This window comes from Chenopodium quinoa, unplaced genomic scaffold (genome assembly GCF_001683475.1).
Source record: "Chenopodium quinoa cultivar QQ74 unplaced genomic scaffold, ASM168347v1, whole genome shotgun sequence".
Taxonomy (NCBI): Eukaryota; Viridiplantae; Streptophyta; class Magnoliopsida; order Caryophyllales; family Amaranthaceae; genus Chenopodium; species Chenopodium quinoa.
The window spans coordinates 1,808,889-1,830,876 of NW_018742205.1; the positions used below are offsets into that span (position 1 = coordinate 1,808,889).

Here is a 21,988-nt window from a genome sequence, read left to right on the forward strand (position 1 = left end):
ATAAGGTATACTTTTGTGGGTAGATAGTGTAACTTTTATGTATGGAAAGGGTAACTTTTGTTGATAAAAGGGTTAACTTTTATTAACAGAAAGGGTAACTATTGCCAAAGAAAAGGTTGATTTAGTGGATAAAAAGGATAACTTTTATGCATGAAAAGGGTCACTTTTATGCATGAAAAGGGTTACTTTTATGCATGAAAAGGATTACTTTTATACGTTAAAAGGGTAACATAAGTTGATGTGTTCCAATAATTAAACATGTGCTAATAAAAGTGTCAATCACATTTTCATTAAACTAGTCATAGAGTAAAAAAACAAAAGAAAAATAGTTTAACAATACAAGGTATATTAATTTCGAAAAAAAAAATGTTCTAAAAAAGATCTTAAAAGAGTCGTAAGTTAGGTGTCTTTGATCCAAATTCTGAATTTGGAGGTGGCAGTGCTGGTTTTCTTTTTCTCTTGCTTTTTTCAAGTCCTCCTTTTGCTCTCTTGCTTCTTCCTTTTGTTACAGCCCTTTTAGGATCAAGAATTATTGGTACACATGTGCTTGTACTCGATGCTGAAGAAGCGTCAGTATTGCTTTGAGTGTTGTCTGCCACATCAGGAATGTTAGAAGCAGCTTCTGCACTTTCTTTCTGAGCAGCACTAGCAAGTAAGTCTTCCACCATTTTAAGACTGTTTCTGAAGCTTTCTTCCATAAATGCTCTTGTCTCTTCATTTTCTTGACTTTTTAAGATTAGATTGTAGTATTTCCTCATCATTGTTTGCCTCCACGGAATATATTGCTGTTTAGGATCCTGATTCTTCAACCTATCCCATGCCTCTGTTTTTGCAAACTTAGTCCATCTTTTTGAAACATACTTGTCTGGTATTCTTGTTACTGAATGCAAATGTAGAATTCTGATGCAATGATAACATAACCATCCAGATGCTTCAAAGTTTTTGCAAGTACACCATACAGTTTGGCTCTCTTGTATATAGTTTACTTGATGTGCAGACCATGGCTTGTCTTCTAGTGTTACTTGATAAAGTAGGCATTCTTCATTACTGCCTAACATCTGAACAGTTGTTGCCATAGAGTATCCAAACTCCTCTTCAAAATTTCTAAAGAGTGATAAAGTGAAAACCTGTACATCAAAATCATGTAGCTTCATTTAAATTGCCATATATTAGGTGTAATTTATGTACTTGTCAGTTAACTTTTTACCTGTGCAGCATGATTTAGCATTCCAGATAGAGGCAATGAAGTGAATGCTATTGACTTGCTACAGGTAAACTCATCATATTTCTCTGTGCTTCTCCAACGATTAGTTGTCTTCTTAAATATGGTATAAAATTCTGTCAAAGTAGTTGCTTTACTTGCTCTGAATCCTATGGCATGATTAGTGCTTTCACTCCTTTGTGACGATAAGATCCCTGCTGAAAAGAAATCTCTACAAAGGGCAGGACACCATTTGTCTTTCAACTCATACACTCTTTTGTACCAAGAGTGTTCTGTCAACTCATATTTTTGCAACATTGCTTGCCACTTTGCTTCGAATTCTTGTTCTGTCACACACATCTTTAAGCACTGGTTGAATGCAAATTTGAATTCTTTGTCTTTTTTAAGAGCTCCAAATCTGGTTATGGCATTTTGCTCCAAATGTCATATACAAAGTCTATGTCTTGTATTAGGAATCACTTGCATTGAAAATAAAGGGGTCACTTTATGCTGTTAAAAGGGTTACTTTATGCACTAAAAAGGGTAACTTTATGCAGCTAAAAGGATAACTTTATGTGAAAAAGGAAAACTTTATTGTCATAGCTCAAATCTGTAAGATGTCAATATAAATCTTTTACCTCCAGTATAGCATTTGCCATTGCTTGGTCCTGGTCAGTGAATATTGAAGTTGGTTTTCTATCCTCCATAGCTTTGAAGAAGGTTTGTAGTAACCACACAAATGAATCTGTCGTTTCATCCCCAATAAAAGCACAAGCAAACATACAATTATGCCAGTGGTTATTTATGCCAACAAATGGAGCACATATAAGATTATATCTGTTGGTTCTGTATGTTGTATCAAAGACAAGAACATCTCCATATATCCTATAGTCTTCTAGCATCATTGAATCTCTCCAAAAGATATTGCAAATTCTTCCTTCTTTGTCAAACTTCACTCTAAAAAAGAAGTTTGGATCCTCTGATTGTTCCTGACTTAAAATGTTCACTAAAGTTTGAGCATCTCCAGCCTCAATTTGTTCCATTCTTAACCTTGAGCAGAAATTCAGGTGATCTACAACACTATGGCCTATATTCTGTTCTCCTCCAGCCTCTGTAGCCATGTAATTGTAAGTGTCCATTGTAGTTAGACCTGAAGATTTCATTGTTTTGATTGTTACAACTTTTTCCTCTGTCATTTTTCTTTCAGAACGATGTAAATAATGCCACTGTGGCTTTGTTAGCTCGTGGTTATGCTGAATAACATGAGCCACCACCTCAAACTGTCCTTCTTTATTCACTTTTGCTCTTATGCATGCCTTGCAATTTGATCTTGTAATGGATACTTGTCTTGGCTTTCTTGTTTTTACATTTACATCCTCTTCATCAACCATTTCAACTAACTTTGTTTTCTTCTGACCTGAATGTCTCTTTCCCTCAGCAGAACACACATAGTTTTTCTCAGTTACTATTTTTGTGTGTTGTTTGAATCTAGTTGTATGTTTTCTTATTGAAAACCCCAGTATAGCAGCATGTTTTTCATACAATTCCAAAATTTCTTCAAAAGTTTCTCTTACCACACCAACAAATGATCCTCTAAGATCTAAACCATAAGCATCAATTGGATTTGTATATGTTATTTAATACAAACAAATCAGATAATAACCACAGACAGCATAAAAAAAAGGGTAACATTCGTTTGAAAATAGGGTAACTTTTATGCATGAAAAAGGTAACATTTAGGCATTGAAAGGGTTACTTTTTGCATACAATATGAATTTTCAGCATACAATCTGAGTGTAACATTTGAGCATAAATAGGGTAACTTTTATGCATGAAAAAGGTAACATTTAGGCATTCAAAGGGTTACTTTTTGCATACAATATGAATTTTCAGCATACAATCTGAGTGTAACATTTTGAGCATAAATAGGGTCACTTTTAAGCATGAAAAGGGTAACATTTAGGCATTCAAAGGGTTACTTTTTGCATGCAATCTAAAAAGTTCTGCATTCAATCTGAGGGTAACATTTAGGCATAAGTATGGTCACGTTTATGCATGAAAAGGGTAACAATTATGTATTCAAAGGGTTACTTTTTGCATACAATCTCAAAAATTCATAGAAATTACCTTCAGTTGCATCTGATTTGGTTGTTTGTTCTGAATTTGAATCAATTGATTTATCAGGAACCACTTGATTTTCTGCATTATGAATTGCGTCTTCTGCATTCTCAATTGCTTCATCTGCATTATCGATTGCTTCATCTGCATTGTCTGGATTGTTGAATATTGGTACGAATTCATCTCCAAAACAATTAGTTTCTTCTTCTTCTATAATCGATCGATTTAAATCGATTTCAAATTCAGTCTCAATTTGCCTCTATTTTTGTAGCAATTCGTGAATGAGATTGCTGCAATTTGTTGTATCGAAAGTCGAATTCTCCATTGATGATCGAATTCTGCAATTTGTAAGTTTTCTCACTTTCTTTGTCCTTAATTGATGATCGAATTCTTCTATTTGTGCGTTTTCTCACCTTTTTTCTCCTCGATTGATGATCAATTTCTGCAATTTTTGCGTTTTCTAACCTTTTTTCTCCTCGATTGATGTTCGTTTTCTGCAATTTTTGCGATTTTTCACTTTCTCTCTCCTCAATGGATGATTGATAGCTGCGTTTTCTCACTTTCTCTCTCCTCCATTGTTGTTCTGCGTTTTTTTTTATTTTTAGGTATTTGAAATTCTGCGATTTTTTTTTTAAAAAAAAGCACGTGCGAAAACCCTATGTACAGTAAAAATACTGTACACCGGGTACATGCAAATGGGTTTGCTGTACGAATCACTAATTTTGCATTGTTTACCTAGGGTGTTTTCCTTTTACCTTGATTTTTACTTTTATTAAATAAAAATAAAACTTATCTACATCTAATCTTTAATTTAACTAATTAATTAATTTAGAACTTAATTTATTGGAACTTAAATCTTTCGGAAAAAAAAATTAAAAATGAATAAATTAAAACGTTTTAATTAACCTAATTCAAATTCAAAACAAGGTGCTGCAAAAAGTAACCAAAAGAAGAAATTGTTGATTAGTTTTGCTGCTGTTAGTTTTTGCTGGTGGCACCTTATCACTTACCATAATTGTACTATAGGTCCGATAAATTATAATATTAAGTAATTTTTTAAGAGCTTATATATTAAGTTGTGAATTGATCTTGAACTTACTAATTTGAATTGAACTTATTTTTTCTGATATTAATATTAACGGAGATATACGTACTATAAAATTACAAAGGTTGGTCTCATAAAAGGTGCTTATGTAGTGATAATGGAAAATATACATTATTGAGACAAATTCAATGATATTATACATGATAATATGCTATGTAGAATGTAGTATAATTTCAATAAATCATTAAAATGACTTTGTTGCCAATAATAAAATGGATGTAGTATATTTTCTAAAATAAATTGATTTTGGTGGAAGTCTACTGAAAATCAAAGTGATTCATGCCTAAAAAGAAAAAAAAAAGCTAATTAAGCATGTCACATCTAAAAATAGCAAAAAATTAGAGCCATGCAGCAAAAAAGAGTCTACTTAATACTAGTACTACAACCATGATATTCTGTCCATATGCATAGAATTGATCATGTTTTCTAATTTCTACACAAAAGTGCTCTTTAGTTGACTTATTGTTTTCATGATATTTTGTTGCTATTTATTTATTTTATTTATTTAGTGGCATTTTATTGCATTTCATCATAATATTATTTCTCCTTTTAGTGGGTGTTACATGACACCATCCTATGCACCCATTACTCAATTACCTTTCTGAATTTTATGTGTCTTTCTTTCTTTCTTTTTCTTTTGCCTACCCTATCTATCTATTTATCATTTGTACTATTAGAGTACTACATACTACTATATATATGGACCTCCCTCATTTCATTTACATACAACATTACCATGGCTCATCCCAAGTTATTACTATCCCTCTCATTCCTTCTCTTCCTCGTCGTCTTCTCTTTATCGTCGCGTGATGGTGCACTCGATGAGCCTCTCTCAACCGCGACTCCATTTTCTGTCGTTGAATCCGTGGACCGGCTGCATTTTCTCCATCAGGTTAATATTTATCTACCATGTAACATGTTTTTGTTTATAGTGAAGGTTAATGCATTTACGTTAATTTTCTAGTTGACTTGTTTTGACCTCGCCTTTTTGACATTATTATTATAATTTATATTGTTGTAGGATGGGGTGTCAAGGAAATCAAGGAAGTTACTAGAAGGTGATGATTTAGTGCAGCTGGATTATGACTATGCAGGACCAAATCCTAGGCATGATCCTAGGAGAGGAAGAGGTGGTGGCAGGAACCCTTAAATGCTTGCTTAATCTTAATTACTAATATATCTTTACTTAGATATATTTAATTACTAATATAAGTAGCAATTATTATATTTCTCTTTCTCTTTAATCAGATGGAGAAAGAATTTTGATCTAGAATATAGTACTTGTACTATATATTAAGAGGAAATTAAATGATGCTATTATAGCATTTGTTTAGCATTCATATTAATTTCATATTTACTAATTACTACTTCCCTAAGAATAATGTAAGTGGTCTTATTTGTGACCAAAGTATATGTAAATAAACGGGATATTATTATTGTTAATTACGGATTACATTTTCGACATTGTATTTTGGGAGGGAGTCCCAGTTCCTCATCATGAGGAACACTTTTGTTCCTCATAATGGCATTTTGGAAAATATTGTGATGTTTTTCATTAGTGGGGACCGCCTGTCAATTTTGGGTGGACCTCTCTGCTCTTGACACATACCCCACGAGGAACTTGTTCTTCACAGTGAGGAACAGGGAATTACTCGTATTTTGGCATTATTGTACATTGTACCCCTGAGCTTCAGGAATTAATGCGCACAGTCCCTGTATGTCGTGAACCAGATGTTAATCCTGGCTTACTCGTAGTTTCGAAGAGTGTTACGTGCATGTGACTTAAGCTCTTCCTAGTCATAAGACTTGTTGAGACTTAAGAGGCTACTTTCAGAAGAGCAACAAATTTAATTTGGTTAATAGAAAAAAGAAACAGATTAATTAAACTGTCATAAGTCAAGACAATGCCAAGTATCTGCTGTTTCTAAGAGTTCCTTGATTATGCTTTCTGATCCAACTTGAAGTGTCCTGTTGCCTAGCAGATGCAGCAAAGGACTAGACCAGAGTTAGCGGTTCATGTTAATGGACTTCGAAATGGGATCAATTGATCTGAATTGCGGATCACATCTAATACAAATCAGGATAGTGGACAATTAATACAGGTAGGTTATGAACCATGTTACTAGTTTAACGAGGGATAAAAAACAGGGGGGGGGGAATTTGGGTTAATAGTTTGTGATATCCGTACCATTAAAACATTAGCGGACACATTAATAGTTTGAGGGTGCGACAATGAATTTTGGAAGGGAGGGACTAAAAAGGAGTTCACAACACATTTTGTGTGCAGAAGGCAGAAGGCATTCCAATATTGCGCGCATCACTGCAGTCAGCAGCAGTACAGCACTAGGTCAGACTGTTATCAAGGTTGGGTTTTTTTTTTTTTTTTTTGAAACAGTTATCAAGGTTAGAGTTGAGCAAAGGTTTGTTATGCTTCATGAAAGTTGCAAATTACACAAAGGCATAATTTCTGAAACTAATTAGTTGAATTATTAAAGAGAAGATGTATATAAGGTCGTGTACTCATGTTTGATAAGTCAATAAGTCATGACTCAGGAGAGGCAAAGTTGTATCAATCTCATAATGGATTTGATTTCATGTGTAGTCAGAGATTTTGAAAGCAAAAAATGTGTACAGATATTATAATATATAGTATGATTCCTATAGACTGAGTATTGGATTTATATACACATTGCACTTAAGCTACCAATTTACAAAAACAGACGTGAAGACAACCACATTCCAAGAGAAACAACACCAAGTGTGACAAAGGCTTGGCCGAACTCATACAGAACGTTCTCTTTATCTGCAGGCAAATTCTGCCAATCTGTTTTCCTGCAACAGAACAGCAAGAATGGGTTATGCATGAAGTCATGAACGAAAGGACGGGTTTCTATAGGATGCTTCACCTGGCTATATTTTCTAATAGAAGAATGCTACAAAGAAATAGTACAAATATGTTATAGACAAAAGGGTAATGATATAGATTTACAAAGCTCACAATTAACGAGTAATTATGTTGGCCAGGTTAAGCCAGACTATCTCAATAAAAAAAGCAATTCACAAATATCAAAGATAAAAACAGCATACCCTAAATCTGCAATAATTATGCTAATATTATCTTGTGATCGCCGATCCTGCAACAAGAAGGATGAAATTATATTATTAGGATGCCTAGAGCTAAAAGTAACTCAGACTGTTTGAAGCACGGGAACTTAATTTTGGGGGATATCTTTACCAAAGCTGCGTTTGCCAATGATTCACAAGCTTGCTGAAACAAAAACATAAAAAACAAAGCCATAAGCTTAAGACACAAAGATATATTCTTTCAACTGAATCTCATTTTTGACATGTATAACTTTAGTAGGCTCTTGGCTTTACCTGAACATTTCCATGCTGCCGTAGCTCTTCTCTGACAAAAGACACTGCCTCTGAGCTGTAATTAGTACAGAAATTCGGTAAATTGTAAGATTTTATATCATTATTTTACAAGGAAGAATAATCAATATGTGGCACAAACCTGTTAATATAATCCCATAAGCCATCAGAGGCTAAAAGAACCAATTCTGCATCTGAACCAAGTACTACTTGGATTATATCAGGACGAGCAATAACTAAGTCTCCATTAAACTTCACCCTGAAAACCAAAATCATGTCATATTTTAACGCTTATTCATGCTAGAATTAATGTATTAAACTCAAGCAGTCAAGCTAGTTACCTATTTTTCTTATGTTATAGGTCAGTTACTCTAATTTGTAGCTCAGCTATGCAGCCTAATTTCAAACTGATAACTATCGCGAGTCACATATATGAGGCAAACATTTTGGAGACCAACTTTGTTTTGTAAAACCAAAAGTAGTTCAGATATAGTATAAAATTATTAAGATGTGAGCGATATTTCAAGGATAGAGGCTTTTACCTAGAAGCGAACTTCTGTGACCATCGCCCTTCCTTGACTCCTCCTTCCACCATCCTTTTCCAAACATATGACAAGCACTTGTCAAGATATGTACATACAGAAAAGAAGCTCAAGAAGCGAAGCAGTTTGAAATTAGATCATTAGGAATGACACTCATTTGTCCAGGTTAAGTAGAGGGACCAAACATACTCATTCTTCTTTGTCTTAAACCGAATGTCACCAAAAGCACGAGATATAGCAATATCTCCACATATCCTCCCATTGTTAATCTGCAGATCAGCATGACGGTATTATGAAAAGTCACCCCTACTGCTTTACACATAACAAAGTTGGGTTGCAAAATCATTACAGTGACTATAAAGAATTAAATTTTAAGAACAGGAAGACACACCCATCCACCTGCTTCATTGATTCTTCTAATTTCCCGAAGTGATGCCTTGTTGCTTCCATAGGGTCTATGAGGATCAGTCAAGACTTCTGCTTTCCCAGAGCGTGAGATTACCTGAATCACTTAGGAAGTCAAGATACTTGGAACTTGGAAGTAGCAACTTGCAAAAAGCATTTCCAACTATGTGATTTCCTTGATTTCATGCAGCATATATAATTCATGGATATGCTATTTGTTTGTCAATTCTACTGATGCAATCTGTTATTGAGCATCTGCTATTGCTATATGTCAGTCTAATTGGCGATATGTCATCATAACCTAGAATTAAGGTAACTAGCAATTCAATACTACTGCTACACTCTGCTAATTCTATCCATAATTCAAAATATTGTATTAAGGAAACTAGTTATTTGCTTCCTATCATGTTTATCATCTTTCCTAGCTTATCATAAGTAGGTTTCTTGTGGTTTGCTTACTATCCAAGGCTCGAATAAGTATACATTGTCACTTTTACTGCAAAGTAATACAAGATCATCTTGACATATTGCCATAAATTTATCGTATCACTGCTAAATTGCCAATTGCACAAGAAGGTTAAGCAATTTAAGAAGGGCTGGCTTGAACCATACCGCAGAAGAGTCACCAAGATGTGCAATGTATAACCTATCATTCCCAACCAACATGACTGTAGCCGTTGCCCCAGACTCATCCTCCTCTTTATTCTCCAGCCTATTTTTGTTGAAATCAGAAAACTTAAGCTCTCTAGTAAGAGATTGAATGTAAATGATGATCATAAAAAATTCAAGGATATATGTCAGGTGAGATGTACTTGCTTACCACTTAGATAATCTCAAGTCCACATTTTCAAAAGCCTCAGTTATCGCGCTCTTAATTGTATCAAAATCTTTACCACTCAACAGCAACTCACCTTGTAGAGCCTGAGCACACTCTTTATATAGCTCCTCCCTGATTTTCATAAAACCCATGTCATAGTCTGCATATTTACTCAGCTGAGAGATGTGAAATAAAGGCAAAACACCAACCAAAATCATTCAATGTGTCAATGCATTAGGTCCGGAAAGCAACTGAGACAAATTCATCGAATATATTCATGGATATTGCTCATGCCCGCCTTAGTTATTCAATATAATTGATTAGAGAAAACTGTTTTATTACTGAGATAACAGATAAAGAAACATTTAGGAAACTAAGCTTAAAAAAACCAAAAAGAAGAATCTGAACTTTTGGACATCTTACATTAATCCCATCTTTGAATTAACTTGATCAATACAAACACAATTTTGAGGTTTGTATCATCTTAATAATTTCAATTGATCCGAGACTTATAGCTTTAGGTACTATCAGGGACTAATCTAAGCATTCAAAGTTTCAAACTCCAATAATAATACTATGAGAGCATGACTTTAAAATTGAGATTATTTTGAGTTGATTCAATAGTGGGCTTAATGATAAAAAGGCGATCAAAAGTCCAGATTATCTATACTAAATCTTCCAAAACATAATAGCATAAAGTTCTGATGTACTGTAAGACATACCTTAAAAATGCAACAGAAGCAGAACCACCATGCCCATCAAAAACAGCAGCAAAAGAAAAACCTTGAAGTGTATCAGGCTGAACAATAACAGCATCATCTTCCATTTCGTCTCGAGCGCCTTGTAATTTGGTTAAACCCCATCTGACTCCTGCAACACCAGCTAAGGAAGATGGTGCCTCAATAGCAATAGCAGAACATTTGAATGATGATCTCTTTGTCTGTCTTAGAATTATGGGGTTTTTCTTATTAGTCTTAAAAGCAGAATTAGAATTGTTTAATCTAGTTAGCAGAAATTTCTGCAGCTGTTGGTTAAGTAAAGCCATTAATAGCAGATTTTTTTTGTAAAGATTCAAGCAGAATTTTGAGTGGCTAGTTTTATAGTGAGGATAAGAGTTTGAAGCAAAGAGCTTTTAACTGTTTTAACGGCTAAGATTTTATGTCAGAATTTAATCTATTGGCTTCATATGAATACTGTACAGTTGGTTGGTCAGGCTTTTGTTTCTTTCTTTCTTTTGTGGTTCTGGTTGAGTGTACTTTCTCATTGGAATTATAGGTTAGATTAGAGGCCAAAATTTCTCTAAGCCTCTATAAACATAGTGAATAATTGTTAATTAAGTATCTTGGGGGTTAAAACATTTCAAATTTGTTTGGTTGACGCGAAGGGTTCCATAAGACCGTGATAAACTATTTTTGTTCAATAGCATATTGAAACGGTCCAACATGATTAACTATATTTTACCAATTGTATAGTGTATACGCTGCAAACTAGACATTTTGATTATCTCCTGAATAGATTTATATATATTATAACGGGTCAAGTAGTTGTGTACTTGTGTAGTCAGTAGTATAAACTGAAGCTAGCAAACGCTTCAACACTATTTAGAATGAGTAGGTTTTAATTGAAAGCACTAAAAACTGTTGTCGAACACGCCCTTATCACAAGTGTTTTAATTACCCTGTTTTGCTAGCATTATTAGGTTACACAATAGCTATTATCAGTCTGTCACCATCACAAACAATCCCAACCACTAATAGGAGCACATGTAAGATACTCAGTTCCTATCAAGGTTGATATTATGGATTGCATTTTACTTAATTTCATTTATTGTAATTACACTTTTTTGGGCCTAACTATAGTTGGCATACTCGCCCATATTACACTTTTTTGGGCCTAACTATAGTTGGCATAATCGCCCATTAACATTTTCCTGTTAATTAGAAACTCAGAATGTTTGTTACCATCTTGGATAAGAAACTCAGATGAAGCATAGTGAATTTAATTTCAGACCTCCTGTTAATTAGAAACTCAGAATGTTTGATAGCATCTTGGTTAAGAAACTCAGATGAAGCATAGTGATTTTAATTTCAGACCTCACCTACCAAAGGCGTCAAGTTTTTAATATTAGGCCAAACAATCATCAATTATAACAGCTAATGCAATCTATATAACTCAGCATTAATCGAGGTTGTTCCATCTAATACATTTATTCATATAATTAAATTCAGACAGCTAAACATGATACAATCTAACCTTTTAAGAACACTATGAACTAATTCTTAATATAAGTTGACAAACCAAAATACTGCCTTAATAAAAGTTTTCCTTGAGGTAAGTAGGACCGGGGCTAAATGGGTCGGTCTCCAAGTAAGCTTCAGGACGAACAAATCCAGCATCATTCATACGGTTACTCAGCACATGAAGGATGGCCTTTTTGTCCCCATACTCATCTCGGTTGTTTTCTACATATGCCGTGGCCTCAGCTGCAATTTCGTTCACAAATGCAAAGCGGTTGTCCTCTGACTTCAGTAGCCGATCTATGTCCCCCGCCAAGACCCCTCCACCTTCATTGACCTTTCTCATTTGCTCCTCAAGGAAAGGGACCCTCTCCAGTTTGGCTTCCATAAACTCATCCTTCTTTGTCTTTTGAAAAGGAACCAACAACAATTTCATCAACATACAGATCATGACTTTAGGAATGAGATAGATTTATATCTAACCCTAGCATCCAGAACTAAAAACCCTAGCTTGGAAAAGCAAACACTAGTATACTACTACCATGCTTAGATTTACTGGCCCTAAAACTGCAATTACAGAAGAAGAGAAACCACAACTGCCTGATTGCAGTATGCTCATCAAACTCACATCATTTCATAAGACAACATACATAAACATGCTATATTCATCCAGTTATTGCAGTTGTAATCTAGTATGGCAGGTGAGAACAATGAGATCAATGCCCTGTAAATAAGGATATACAAGTTGACTTTCAGATACATAAATCTGAGTCAGTGAGTTGGGTAATCCTAAAGATGGCTACATCTTTGACTGTTCTCAGGATTTTAGAATAACAGCATAAACATAAACCCAATCATCACTAACACAGACAAAATAAGCATACTCCACAATGCTAAACTACAGATAATTTTGTAATTTCCATACCATTCACTTCAACCTTATCCAGACCAAATTCCTCCATTAAAATTTCCAAATGTTTAGTCCCAATGCGAGCTTTATTTTCTACCCCTTCTTTTACTTCATTCTCAAATAAATGATAAACAGAACCTTCTTAAAAGAAAAGGCTTTATAAAGAGTAAAACTTGTATTATTTGGTCAGGTCAAGTTAGATTCTCAATCTGAACCAAGCCTTGATCAACCTATCAAGTTTCGACACAAACATGCCATTTCTTTTCTCTAGAAAATACATTTCAACAGCTAACATCATTTTCTGTTGAAGAGGAAGATAAGGAACATGATGAAATGTTTGGCAGTCTAACATCAGCTAAGGATACCTTTCCAACCTTGAATTTTCGGAACCAAAAAAATAATTAGGCTTTCCCCCAAACCAAACACAGACTTCAAACACTTTAGAACAGGATATAAGAAGTTAACCCTTATATAAGTAATAGCTAATATGTACTTTGTATATATTACGGAAGAACGATCCTAGATTAATCAAAATCAACTAGGTGATTTCAGCACACACAATAAGAAAATAAACCACAAAAGCTAAACCATACAAACAGATATAAATAAGTAAAGCAGTAAGCATTGACAACGCTCAATTGCTTCCTCCTATCAGATTTAATAGTCACGTCGATAGTATGATCCTATCTGTATGAAGAGTGTGACAACTAAATCCGGACCAAGTAGTTCAAATTGGATTGAATGTGATCACTATTACAAGCTTGAAAATCGGTGCAAACAATGATGATCTAGCAATATCTCAAGCAGCCAAATAATTAACATAATTAAATGTCACAATTGTATATACTAATTAAAATTTTATTATACAAAACCCAAATTATTCCAAATCACAATTGTTTTTTTCAGCTCCAGGTGCCCACAAATTAAGCATAAATTTCATGAAATTAAAATCGTAAAAATTACACAACATACCAATTTTCTACGGCGCCAAACTTGCCTGCCACTTTGTTTACGACTTCGGGGTTTCGCTTGGCCCTACAATTTGGATAAAACCCAATTAAATTAGACAAAAAAAATAAGAAAACCCAATTCATAAAAATCCCTTTTTTTTAGGAAATTAAGGATTTTTACTTACTTGACACCTGATAGAAGACCTTAAAGACCACGAATATACTGGTCCAACATCAATTTTCTACACAATTAAACATAATTAAGATATTAAGAAAGGTGGGTTCATCATTATTTTCAATTTCTTACTAGCAAAATTCAGTATTTGTTGAATGAACAAAAATGGTGAAATTTTTTAGAAAATTAAGCAAAAAAAATGGTGAATTAATACAGAAAGTTAAACAAAATTTAGGGGAGAGAGGACCTTACTTGAGAAGAAGATAATGGGAATAATGAATTGAAAGGGAGAGAGGAGAAAGATAAAGACATGGCTATGGTGCAGTTTCTTCCTTTCTAATGTCTCCTATCTACGCGATTAGAGGTGTTTGGGCGATTAGCTTTGCGCAGTCCGCAGTTGCTCACTTGCACGGCTTTCACCTAGATGTGTCAATTCGGATTCGGTAAGGTCGGATCGGTTTATTTCAAAGTTAAGTCAAATTAAAACCAAAGCTAAATTGAATAAGTTTTGGCTCAGCTAGGATTGAGTCGGTCAGATTCATTTTTGTTGGTTTGTTGCACCCAAAAAAATTATTCCTTCTGCTATTTTGGTATGTTTTTTTTTATATATGAATCTTGGAGTAATTGGTTAAGGATTCATGAGACGATATCTTATACAATAATAGAAAGCTAAAATTAGAAAACCGAAGCTAAATAAAACATTGATTACACCGGTTTTACGCACAATTATGTCATTTATTTGGAAATCGATTAATGTATGGTTTTGTCATATAATTATATCTTGATATAATTTTGTATTAAATGGTTATTTACAATTATATGGTTTGCAGTTATATAAATTAAACTCACAAAACCAACAATATTAAACCCAACAACAAAAATAAATTGAAGAGAAATAATTTGAATAATATTTGAATTATGGATAAATTTTGCTACATCCAACCATGAAAACCCTACTACTCGTAATTACAAACCCTAAAAAGAATGAGAGGAGGGAGAGAAGAGGCGGCGAGAAAGTATCAATTAATAGTATTAAAATATGAGAAATAAATCATAATAGCTCTCCTATTAAATCATCTACATCCTAATTAAAATCAGTAAAGATAACAATGATTTCTTCCATATTTTCTATTCCGTGATAAATCCTCCAAAATCAAATTAAAATCAACAAAGACAACAATGATTTCTTCTAATTTTCCTATTCTGTAATAAAAATCCTCCAAATAAGAGAGCCCCAAATTTAAAACATTACATCAATAATGACCAAATTAACCTTCCAATACCATAAAACGGCACCGTTTTAAACTCCCAAATGATTTTTTTTTAATTTATAATTTAATTTTGTACACTCACCAAAATTACAGTTAAAAAAAAAAAAAAAACATTTGCACGAGCCCCTTGACTGCAAATCGTGACACACAAGCACCCCCACTTAAGCCATGTACTACACTCTCTAATCTTGGTACTAGTAGTGGATTTTAAAGGGTACTCACTACTTTCTCTCTCTTCTACTTTCTCTCTCTAACTCTAGGGTTTCTACTCTTCAAAATCAAAATTCCACCAAAACCCCCATTTTCCTCTCAGATTCAGATTGTTCTTCCAAAGAGAGAAAAAGGGTTCTTATTTATTTTGTTGTTGTTCATCAAAGTTCGTGAACTTTATGCAAATCTAGCTGAAGAAGAAGAAGCAGCAGCAGCAAAAGCCCAGAAAAAAAGCTAAGGAAGCAAAAGGGTTTATTGGGATTTCATTTGATTTTGATTAATCAAATTTGAGTGATTTTTATTGACACAAATGCCTGAAGCAAATTTGGGAAATTAGCAAATTTCTTGGATCTGATTTGTTTGTTGTTTAATAGAGAACTGAGGATTGAGAAAAACCTCAACATTTTGCCCAGAAACTCAGTTGATTTACTTGACAGTTAGTTGATATCTTTGTTTTTCCGGACCAAAGAATTAAGGAACTGACCCACAAAATTTGAGGATGGACAGATCAAGATCTAAGAGGAACTACTACTATGACCACCAAGACTATGACCCAGAACCCTTTTCTAGGACAAGACCAAGGTACAACAACAACAGCAACAACTCTGCTCCTAGCCAACACCATTACCCCAGTAGTCGCCATCGAGGCGGCGGAGGAGGGGGAGGGTTTGGTGGGGGTGGAGGAGGAGGTGGGGGTGCTGGTGGAGGTGGTGGTGGTGGGAGAATGGGAGGAAAAGGCGGTTCGGATTCATCAATGGTGACCACTAGTTATAGGATACTATGCCAGGATATGAAGGCAGGAGGAGTGATTGGGAAATCAGGAAGTATAATTAAGGCAATTAGGCAGCATACTGGGGCATGGATTAATGTTCATGAGCTAATGCCTGGTGATGAGGAGAGGATTATTGAGATATCTGATACTAGGAGGAGGGACCCTGATGGGAGAATGCCGGCATTTTCGCCGGCTCAAGAGGCATTGTTTTTGATTCATGAGAGGATTCTAGAGAGTGAAGGGTTTGTGGATGGGGAGGGTGATTATGGTGGTCCTGGGAGAGGTGGAATGGCTGGTGGTGCTGGGAGTAACAATGGGAGAGTGGTAACAAGGTTGGTGGTATCAAGGATGCATGTGGGAAGTTTGTTGGGGAAAGGAGGGAAGATTATTGAGCAAATGAGGGTTGAGACAAAGACCCAGATTAGGATACTCCCTCGCGATCATACCTTGCCTCGTTGTGTTTCGATGGGAGAGGAGATTGTTCAGGTTTAATCTTTGTATTCCTAATCATCATATCACTTATGTTGTTTTAAGTGCATTTTGGACTGCCTGGATTTGAGTGTGGTTTTGACTGGCATTCCTCAAGTCTTAACCTATATCAGATGAATGGTGCTGTTACTTGCTTTTGGACATTTAACTTGGATATTATCTTGATATTTTTGGCTCTTGACATAGCATGGGACAGGCAGGACAATTTTCGTTCAGTAGTGAAAACCTTGCTTAATAGCAATGTATATAGTTCCTGAACCAACCATGATTTGCTCATTGCATTTTAGCCTCATCAGTGTTTTCTTGGTATGCCTTTTTCTTGAACATGTGCATTGACTGGGAATTTGATGAGGCATTTAGAATTGATTGCAACTTCATGGAACCTGATGATGTTTCATAGGATTTGTTGATAAATGTCATAGTGTCACTGAATATAGCCACTTTATGTGCTAGCGGTAGAGCTTCTTGCATCGTTGAGCTCTCCAACTTTTGCTCTCTTTTTCTCTGCTTTATAAACTCTGGACAGTTGCTGTTCTTTTTGTTATTGGAGATAACATTTTTATTACATGTCTACTCTTGAATGTTCTCTTTGGATTTGGATTTTGAACAGACCAAAGTGCTCATTTGTATTGTTTCTTTTAGGGTAATTCCACACAATGAATTGACAAAGTGATGGGATAGTTGTCTCTGTTAGTTTGTTTTTCGTTGGACCAGATGCTACAGACTCCGTATTTCGTAACAATTTAAGTTAATGATGCCATCATGTAAATTGACAAAGTATTTGCTTCTCACATATCTGACCCATGAAGTCTTTGCTTCTGTGATTATATTGCTTTTCAGTTCAAACTGTGCTGTTGAAGGACTTCCTATGGCCAAATTCTAGAAACAAAATGTGTTTCATTTCACTGTGTTGTTTCTATATTAATTTTTACTTAACTATATCATGTTCAACGTATGCAAAATAACTCACTATTGTGATACCTCAGGTTGTTGGTGATACAAATGCTGTAAAGAGTGCCATATCTATAATTTCATCACGTTTAAGAGAGAGCCAGCACCGTGATCGCACTCAATACCAGGGGCGACATAACAACTCAGAGGAACGCTTTGTTGAAGAAGACTTCAATCCACACATGAATCGCAGATCTTCTATGGATGGTGCCCCTTACAGTTCTCGATTAAATTCTTCTAATAACAGGGGCAATAACTACTCATCTCGATCGGGTGGTTATATGTATGAGTCTGAAGGTGGTAACCGTACTGAGAACTTTCAGCCTTCTTTTGAAGACCTTGTATTTCGAATACTTTGCCCAAATGACAGGGTTGATAGTGTAGTAGGGGATTCCAGTGGGATCATGGACGTTCTTCAAAATGAAATTGGTGTGGAAGTTAAGGTTTCTGAACCGTCGGATGATTCAGATGAGCGCATAATTATTATATCATCTGATGAGGTACTTATACTGATAGTTGTAGTCTCTCTTTGTCATTTGCTATTCAGCTGTCTCGAAGCTTCTGTTTTGATAGATGGGCTAACATATTCCCATAATAAGTTACTGATGGTTTTCTCTTCTTTGTGACTTGCCTAGGGGCCCGATGATGAACTGTTTCCAGCTCAGGAAGCGTTGCTGCATGTACAGACTCGAATTGTGGATTTAGTTCCAGACAAGGATAATATTGTCACTACAAGGCTGCTTATAGCGTGTAATGATATTGGATGCTTAGAAGAAGGAGATGGATCTTTATCTAAGCTGAAAAAATTAACTGGTGCAGATGTAGAAGTCCTTCCAAGGGAGAAAGTTCCAGCATACATATCAGGCTCTGATGAGCTTGTCCAGGTACATATATAAGTGTAACTGTAGATGTCTCAAAATTGTTGATTTTTGTGTGTGAATTTTGCTGTTTTTTATGCTTTACAATATATTGTGAGAGGCGCTTGTTGCATGCATACTCCATCACTTTTGCTCTAATGGCACCATGAGTCCATAACTGATAATATGTGACCAATTCTGATATTGATCATACTAGAGCCTTCAACACTTGGGAATTTTTTTTATAGTGAACTATCACAATGTTACATCTTTGGAAAATAACGCCATATATTGATCAAGAATTTGCTCACAAAGCAACAGGTTATAGTTAGCCTGTATGCTGATATACTGGAATGTGATCTTGGCCATTAGTTTTTAAAAATTTTCTTTTGTCATTGGCTCATTGCTAGTGCTTTTCATGTCGAGGTATGATAATGTCATGCTAAGTTTAGAACTTTGTTTCCTATAACTGTTCAGAATTTCAGCTAAAGAATCTTTTCTTTGGAAATATCACCCAGGCATCTTGCTCAGGATCAACTCTGAGATCTAGTATGTACAATCTTTTCTCATTAGCTTGTGTCATTTGCAGATTGTTGGGGAGATTAAAGCAGCTCGTGAAGCTCTGGTTGAGGTGACTGCTAGACTAAGGAGCTATCTATATAAAGATTTTTTCCAGAGGGATATGCTTCCACCACCTGACCCAGCTCCAGGCTCTTTCGGAAATGGGCCTTCTGGGCCAGAACCAGCAAACAATTCTGCTCCTGCTTATGAATCATTGGGTAATGAAGCTGTAGTTTCTCAAAATGTGCAAACTACTGCCGCTGGACAACCAAATAAGGTATGTGAGATTCTCCCCTTTGGTCCAGCACTCTCCAAATGAATAAAGCAATAAACTAAGAACGAATAGGATTTTTTTTTTCTTTTCCTGAAGAGGGAGGTTGAGGGAACAAGAAGTTTGATTGTAGATGTTTGGTTTATTAGCACATATAATGTCTAAAAAAGGCTCTACCCTTTGGAATGAATTGAAAAGCTAATTTTGTAAAGGTGAAATGTGTGTATTGTATGTCTTTCAATAGCAGTATTCCCTTAGTTTTATAGTCTTATGAAAATTGTGCTTTATCCAAGGAATAGCATGCATTGATTCTGACTTATTTCATTTATCCATAGCCCAGTGATATACACATAATCATCAATTTCTGGTCTGTGTAATAACATTTTGGGACTGAGGCTTTGTTGCTGTTGTTGTTTAGAGAGACTATATAGCTGCTGATGCTATTGATATGTGAAATTGTTTGCATCATATGTCAATTCCATGTGTATGGAACTATCATTTATGGCTCCTTGATGAACCCAGCCACCCAGGTATTTGTGGGTCACTTGTTTCTTTGTATGGAAATTTATTTTGCTTTTTATGCGAGCTATAAATTTTAGTGCTAGTTGAAGAAATATTCCGTTGTCTCTGATAGAAATTAAAAATTCCTATTGTCTTACTTGCCAAGGTTTAAATCCTAAAACTACAAGCTTTTAGAGTTAGATACTCTCTCTCTCCCCCCCCCCCCCCCCCCCTCCAGTAATACCTTTTAAGCTGTACATGTAGATAGAGTGATGTGTCCTTAATAGCATGCAGGCACTAAAAATTCTGATGTAAATGTTTTGTAAAACAGATTGTTTACCCTGAATTTTCAGCTTAAACACTTATCTTTTATCTAGAAATGAGCTTCAAGCTTCCTCTATCACAACAGTATTGATTCTCATGTAAAACAGATTGTTTACTCTTATTTTTCAGCTTAAACACTTTACCTTCATCTTCTAGCTTCTTCTATCACAAGATTCACAACAGTATCAGTTCTCATGTGTCTGATTTGAGAGTGCATAGAAATATGAGCATGGTTTGAGCAGCAGATTAGTTGTTAGACAGGGGCCTTATTATACTGTTTGTAGCTTGTTTTTAGAAAATTCAACTTCAACATGTTTCATTATATGAATTTTGGATATTCTTGAAGGATGCTGGATTGTCAAGCAGCGAAACATCAAGACATAATGAAAGTGACCGTCGTGAAGATAGTGCCAGCAGTCGCCGTGAAGATACACCAACTAGCTTGAACAGGTACATATCTCAGATTTCTTATATGAATTTAAAAATTCAAGGGAAAAAGGGATTTCAAGTAATCCTTTTAAGGATTAATAATTTATTCAAGGGAAAAAGGGTTTTCAAGTAATCCTTATAAGTTTTTAAATAATTTATCCTATTATATGAATTATTCATGCATGTTTAATTGTTATGCACATGTGCATTATTCATGCATGTTTAATTGTTATGCACATGTGCATCGTTTTGTTTTTCAGTGGCAGGATCCAGCTACCTATGGTCACTAGGAGCACTCTGGAAGTTGTCATACCAGAATATGCAGTTACAAGGCTTCTAGGGAAATCCAAAAACAAACTGGCTCAAATTAGCGAGGTGATAATACATCTAGCAATTACTTTGCTCCCTTATATCCTTTTATTTTAACAAGTCAATTAAACTCCCTATGTATGCTTGTGCAGTTATCTGGTGCCAATGTTTCTCTGATAAATGATGAACCTGAGCTAACTGAAAAAGTCATCAGGATAAGGGGAACTCCAGAGCAGGCTGAGCGAGCCCAGAGCTTGCTCCAGGGTTTTTTCTTGAGCAGTGAGTCCTCGATCCCTTGACCTTGTCAATGCACTTACATGTGACTGGTATTCTCTTCTATATTATGGGCAGGAAATGAGGAATGATTTCATGATTTAAGATATTCACCCCAGCATCTGTAATTGGACCTAGAAAGTGATGTGTAAAATCTACCCTATGCTCGAAGCATTAATCTTGTTTGAAATGGTTTCATGATAAGTGGAGACCATGTATAGTTCGGTGGTCTTTAACCATATGATAAGTATTCCGGATTAAGGTTTTTTTATGGGGCTAATTTGTTTGTATATCCTTGCAGTTCAAGAAGACGCCCCATGAGGTAGGTGAAGTTGATAAGCAATCCAGCGAAATGAGGAGCTCTTTCAACTTCCCATCTGTTGTTGTTTTCAGCATCTTTTTGGTTAGGCCTCTGAGTATCTTTTCTCATATCCTTAGAGCTTCCACATAAGACTAAGTAGGTGTTTTGAGTTTTCGGAAGTGAGGAAATCAGATGGTCTTTTTTGTTTGTAAATATGTACCAGAATGCTCTCAGGTGTACCTTTGGATTTTCTAGATGTTGTACTAAGTCAAATTTGTCAATGTATTAGTACTGAGTAGTCAGTAGACTCGGTACCTCTCTAGTCTAGTTGAATGTATCATTTTGTTTTCATGGATGATGTTTTATCGTTTACCCCGGAAAAAGGAAGCCTGATGACGCAATATGTCCTCGAAACATACTGTTACTTCACTTGGATTTGGATGAAGATTCATGTACTCCACAATTTTGTAGTAATTTGGAGTACAATAGCAGGCAGAAGCAGAGAATGTTAGTGTATTTGAACTGCTTGAGTTACATTTCAACTCAAAATACTTCTCAAAATGATTGATCTTGGGAGTTTGTATTTATTTTAGTAGATCTAGTATGTAAATACTAGTAGTAGTAGGAACATCTT

The 21,988-nt window shown here is 35.2% G+C and overlaps 5 protein-coding genes across 5 annotated transcripts; 1 reads left to right on the forward strand and 4 right to left on the reverse strand.

Annotated features, from left to right (window-relative positions):
• Nucleotides 1–383: 383 nt before the first annotated feature.
• On the reverse strand, nt 384–1,561 carry LOC110726297 (protein FAR1-RELATED SEQUENCE 9-like). Its single transcript, XM_021905751.1, has 2 exons — nt 1,208–1,561; nt 384–1,127 (listed from the first exon to the last, which is right to left on the reverse strand). The coding sequence occupies exons 1-2, from the start codon at nt 1,559–1,561 to the stop codon at nt 384–386; spliced, it is 1,098 nt and encodes a 365-aa protein (XP_021761443.1).
• A 260-nt stretch (nt 1,562–1,821) lies between these two features.
• Nucleotides 1,822–2,592, reverse strand: LOC110726306 (protein FAR1-RELATED SEQUENCE 5-like). The gene has a single exon (XM_021905760.1). The coding sequence runs from the start codon at nt 2,590–2,592 to the stop codon at nt 1,822–1,824; it is 771 nt and encodes a 256-aa protein (XP_021761452.1).
• Nucleotides 2,593–7,032: 4,440 nt separating this feature from the next.
• LOC110728455 (protein phosphatase 2C 57-like) lies at nt 7,033–10,700 on the reverse strand. The gene is made up of 11 exons (XM_021908102.1): nt 10,286–10,700; nt 9,567–9,695; nt 9,359–9,458; nt 8,733–8,843; nt 8,531–8,610; nt 8,342–8,395; nt 7,942–8,058; nt 7,803–7,857; nt 7,660–7,692; nt 7,512–7,558; nt 7,033–7,256 (listed from the first exon to the last, which is right to left on the reverse strand). The coding sequence occupies exons 1-11, from the start codon at nt 10,606–10,608 to the stop codon at nt 7,133–7,135; spliced, it is 1,173 nt and encodes a 390-aa protein (XP_021763794.1). The 5' UTR covers nt 10,609–10,700; the 3' UTR covers nt 7,033–7,132.
• A 1,003-nt stretch (nt 10,701–11,703) lies between these two features.
• LOC110728464 (protein PLASTID TRANSCRIPTIONALLY ACTIVE 7-like) lies at nt 11,704–14,297 on the reverse strand. Its single transcript, XM_021908108.1, has 4 exons — nt 14,088–14,297; nt 13,846–13,902; nt 13,683–13,745; nt 11,704–12,206 (listed from the first exon to the last, which is right to left on the reverse strand). Exons 1-4 carry the CDS (start codon nt 14,145–14,147, stop codon nt 11,874–11,876), a joined length of 513 nt encoding a protein of 170 aa, XP_021763800.1. The 5' UTR covers nt 14,148–14,297; the 3' UTR covers nt 11,704–11,873.
• A 983-nt stretch (nt 14,298–15,280) lies between these two features.
• On the forward strand, nt 15,281–21,709 carry LOC110728470 (RNA-binding KH domain-containing protein RCF3-like). The gene is made up of 8 exons (XM_021908115.1): nt 15,281–16,574; nt 17,564–18,028; nt 18,164–18,412; nt 18,975–19,223; nt 20,389–20,492; nt 20,732–20,846; nt 20,933–21,059; nt 21,355–21,709. Exons 1-8 carry the CDS (start codon nt 15,816–15,818, stop codon nt 21,372–21,374), a joined length of 2,088 nt encoding a protein of 695 aa, XP_021763807.1. The 5' UTR covers nt 15,281–15,815; the 3' UTR covers nt 21,375–21,709.
• The last annotated feature ends 279 nt before the right edge of the window (nt 21,710–21,988 follow it).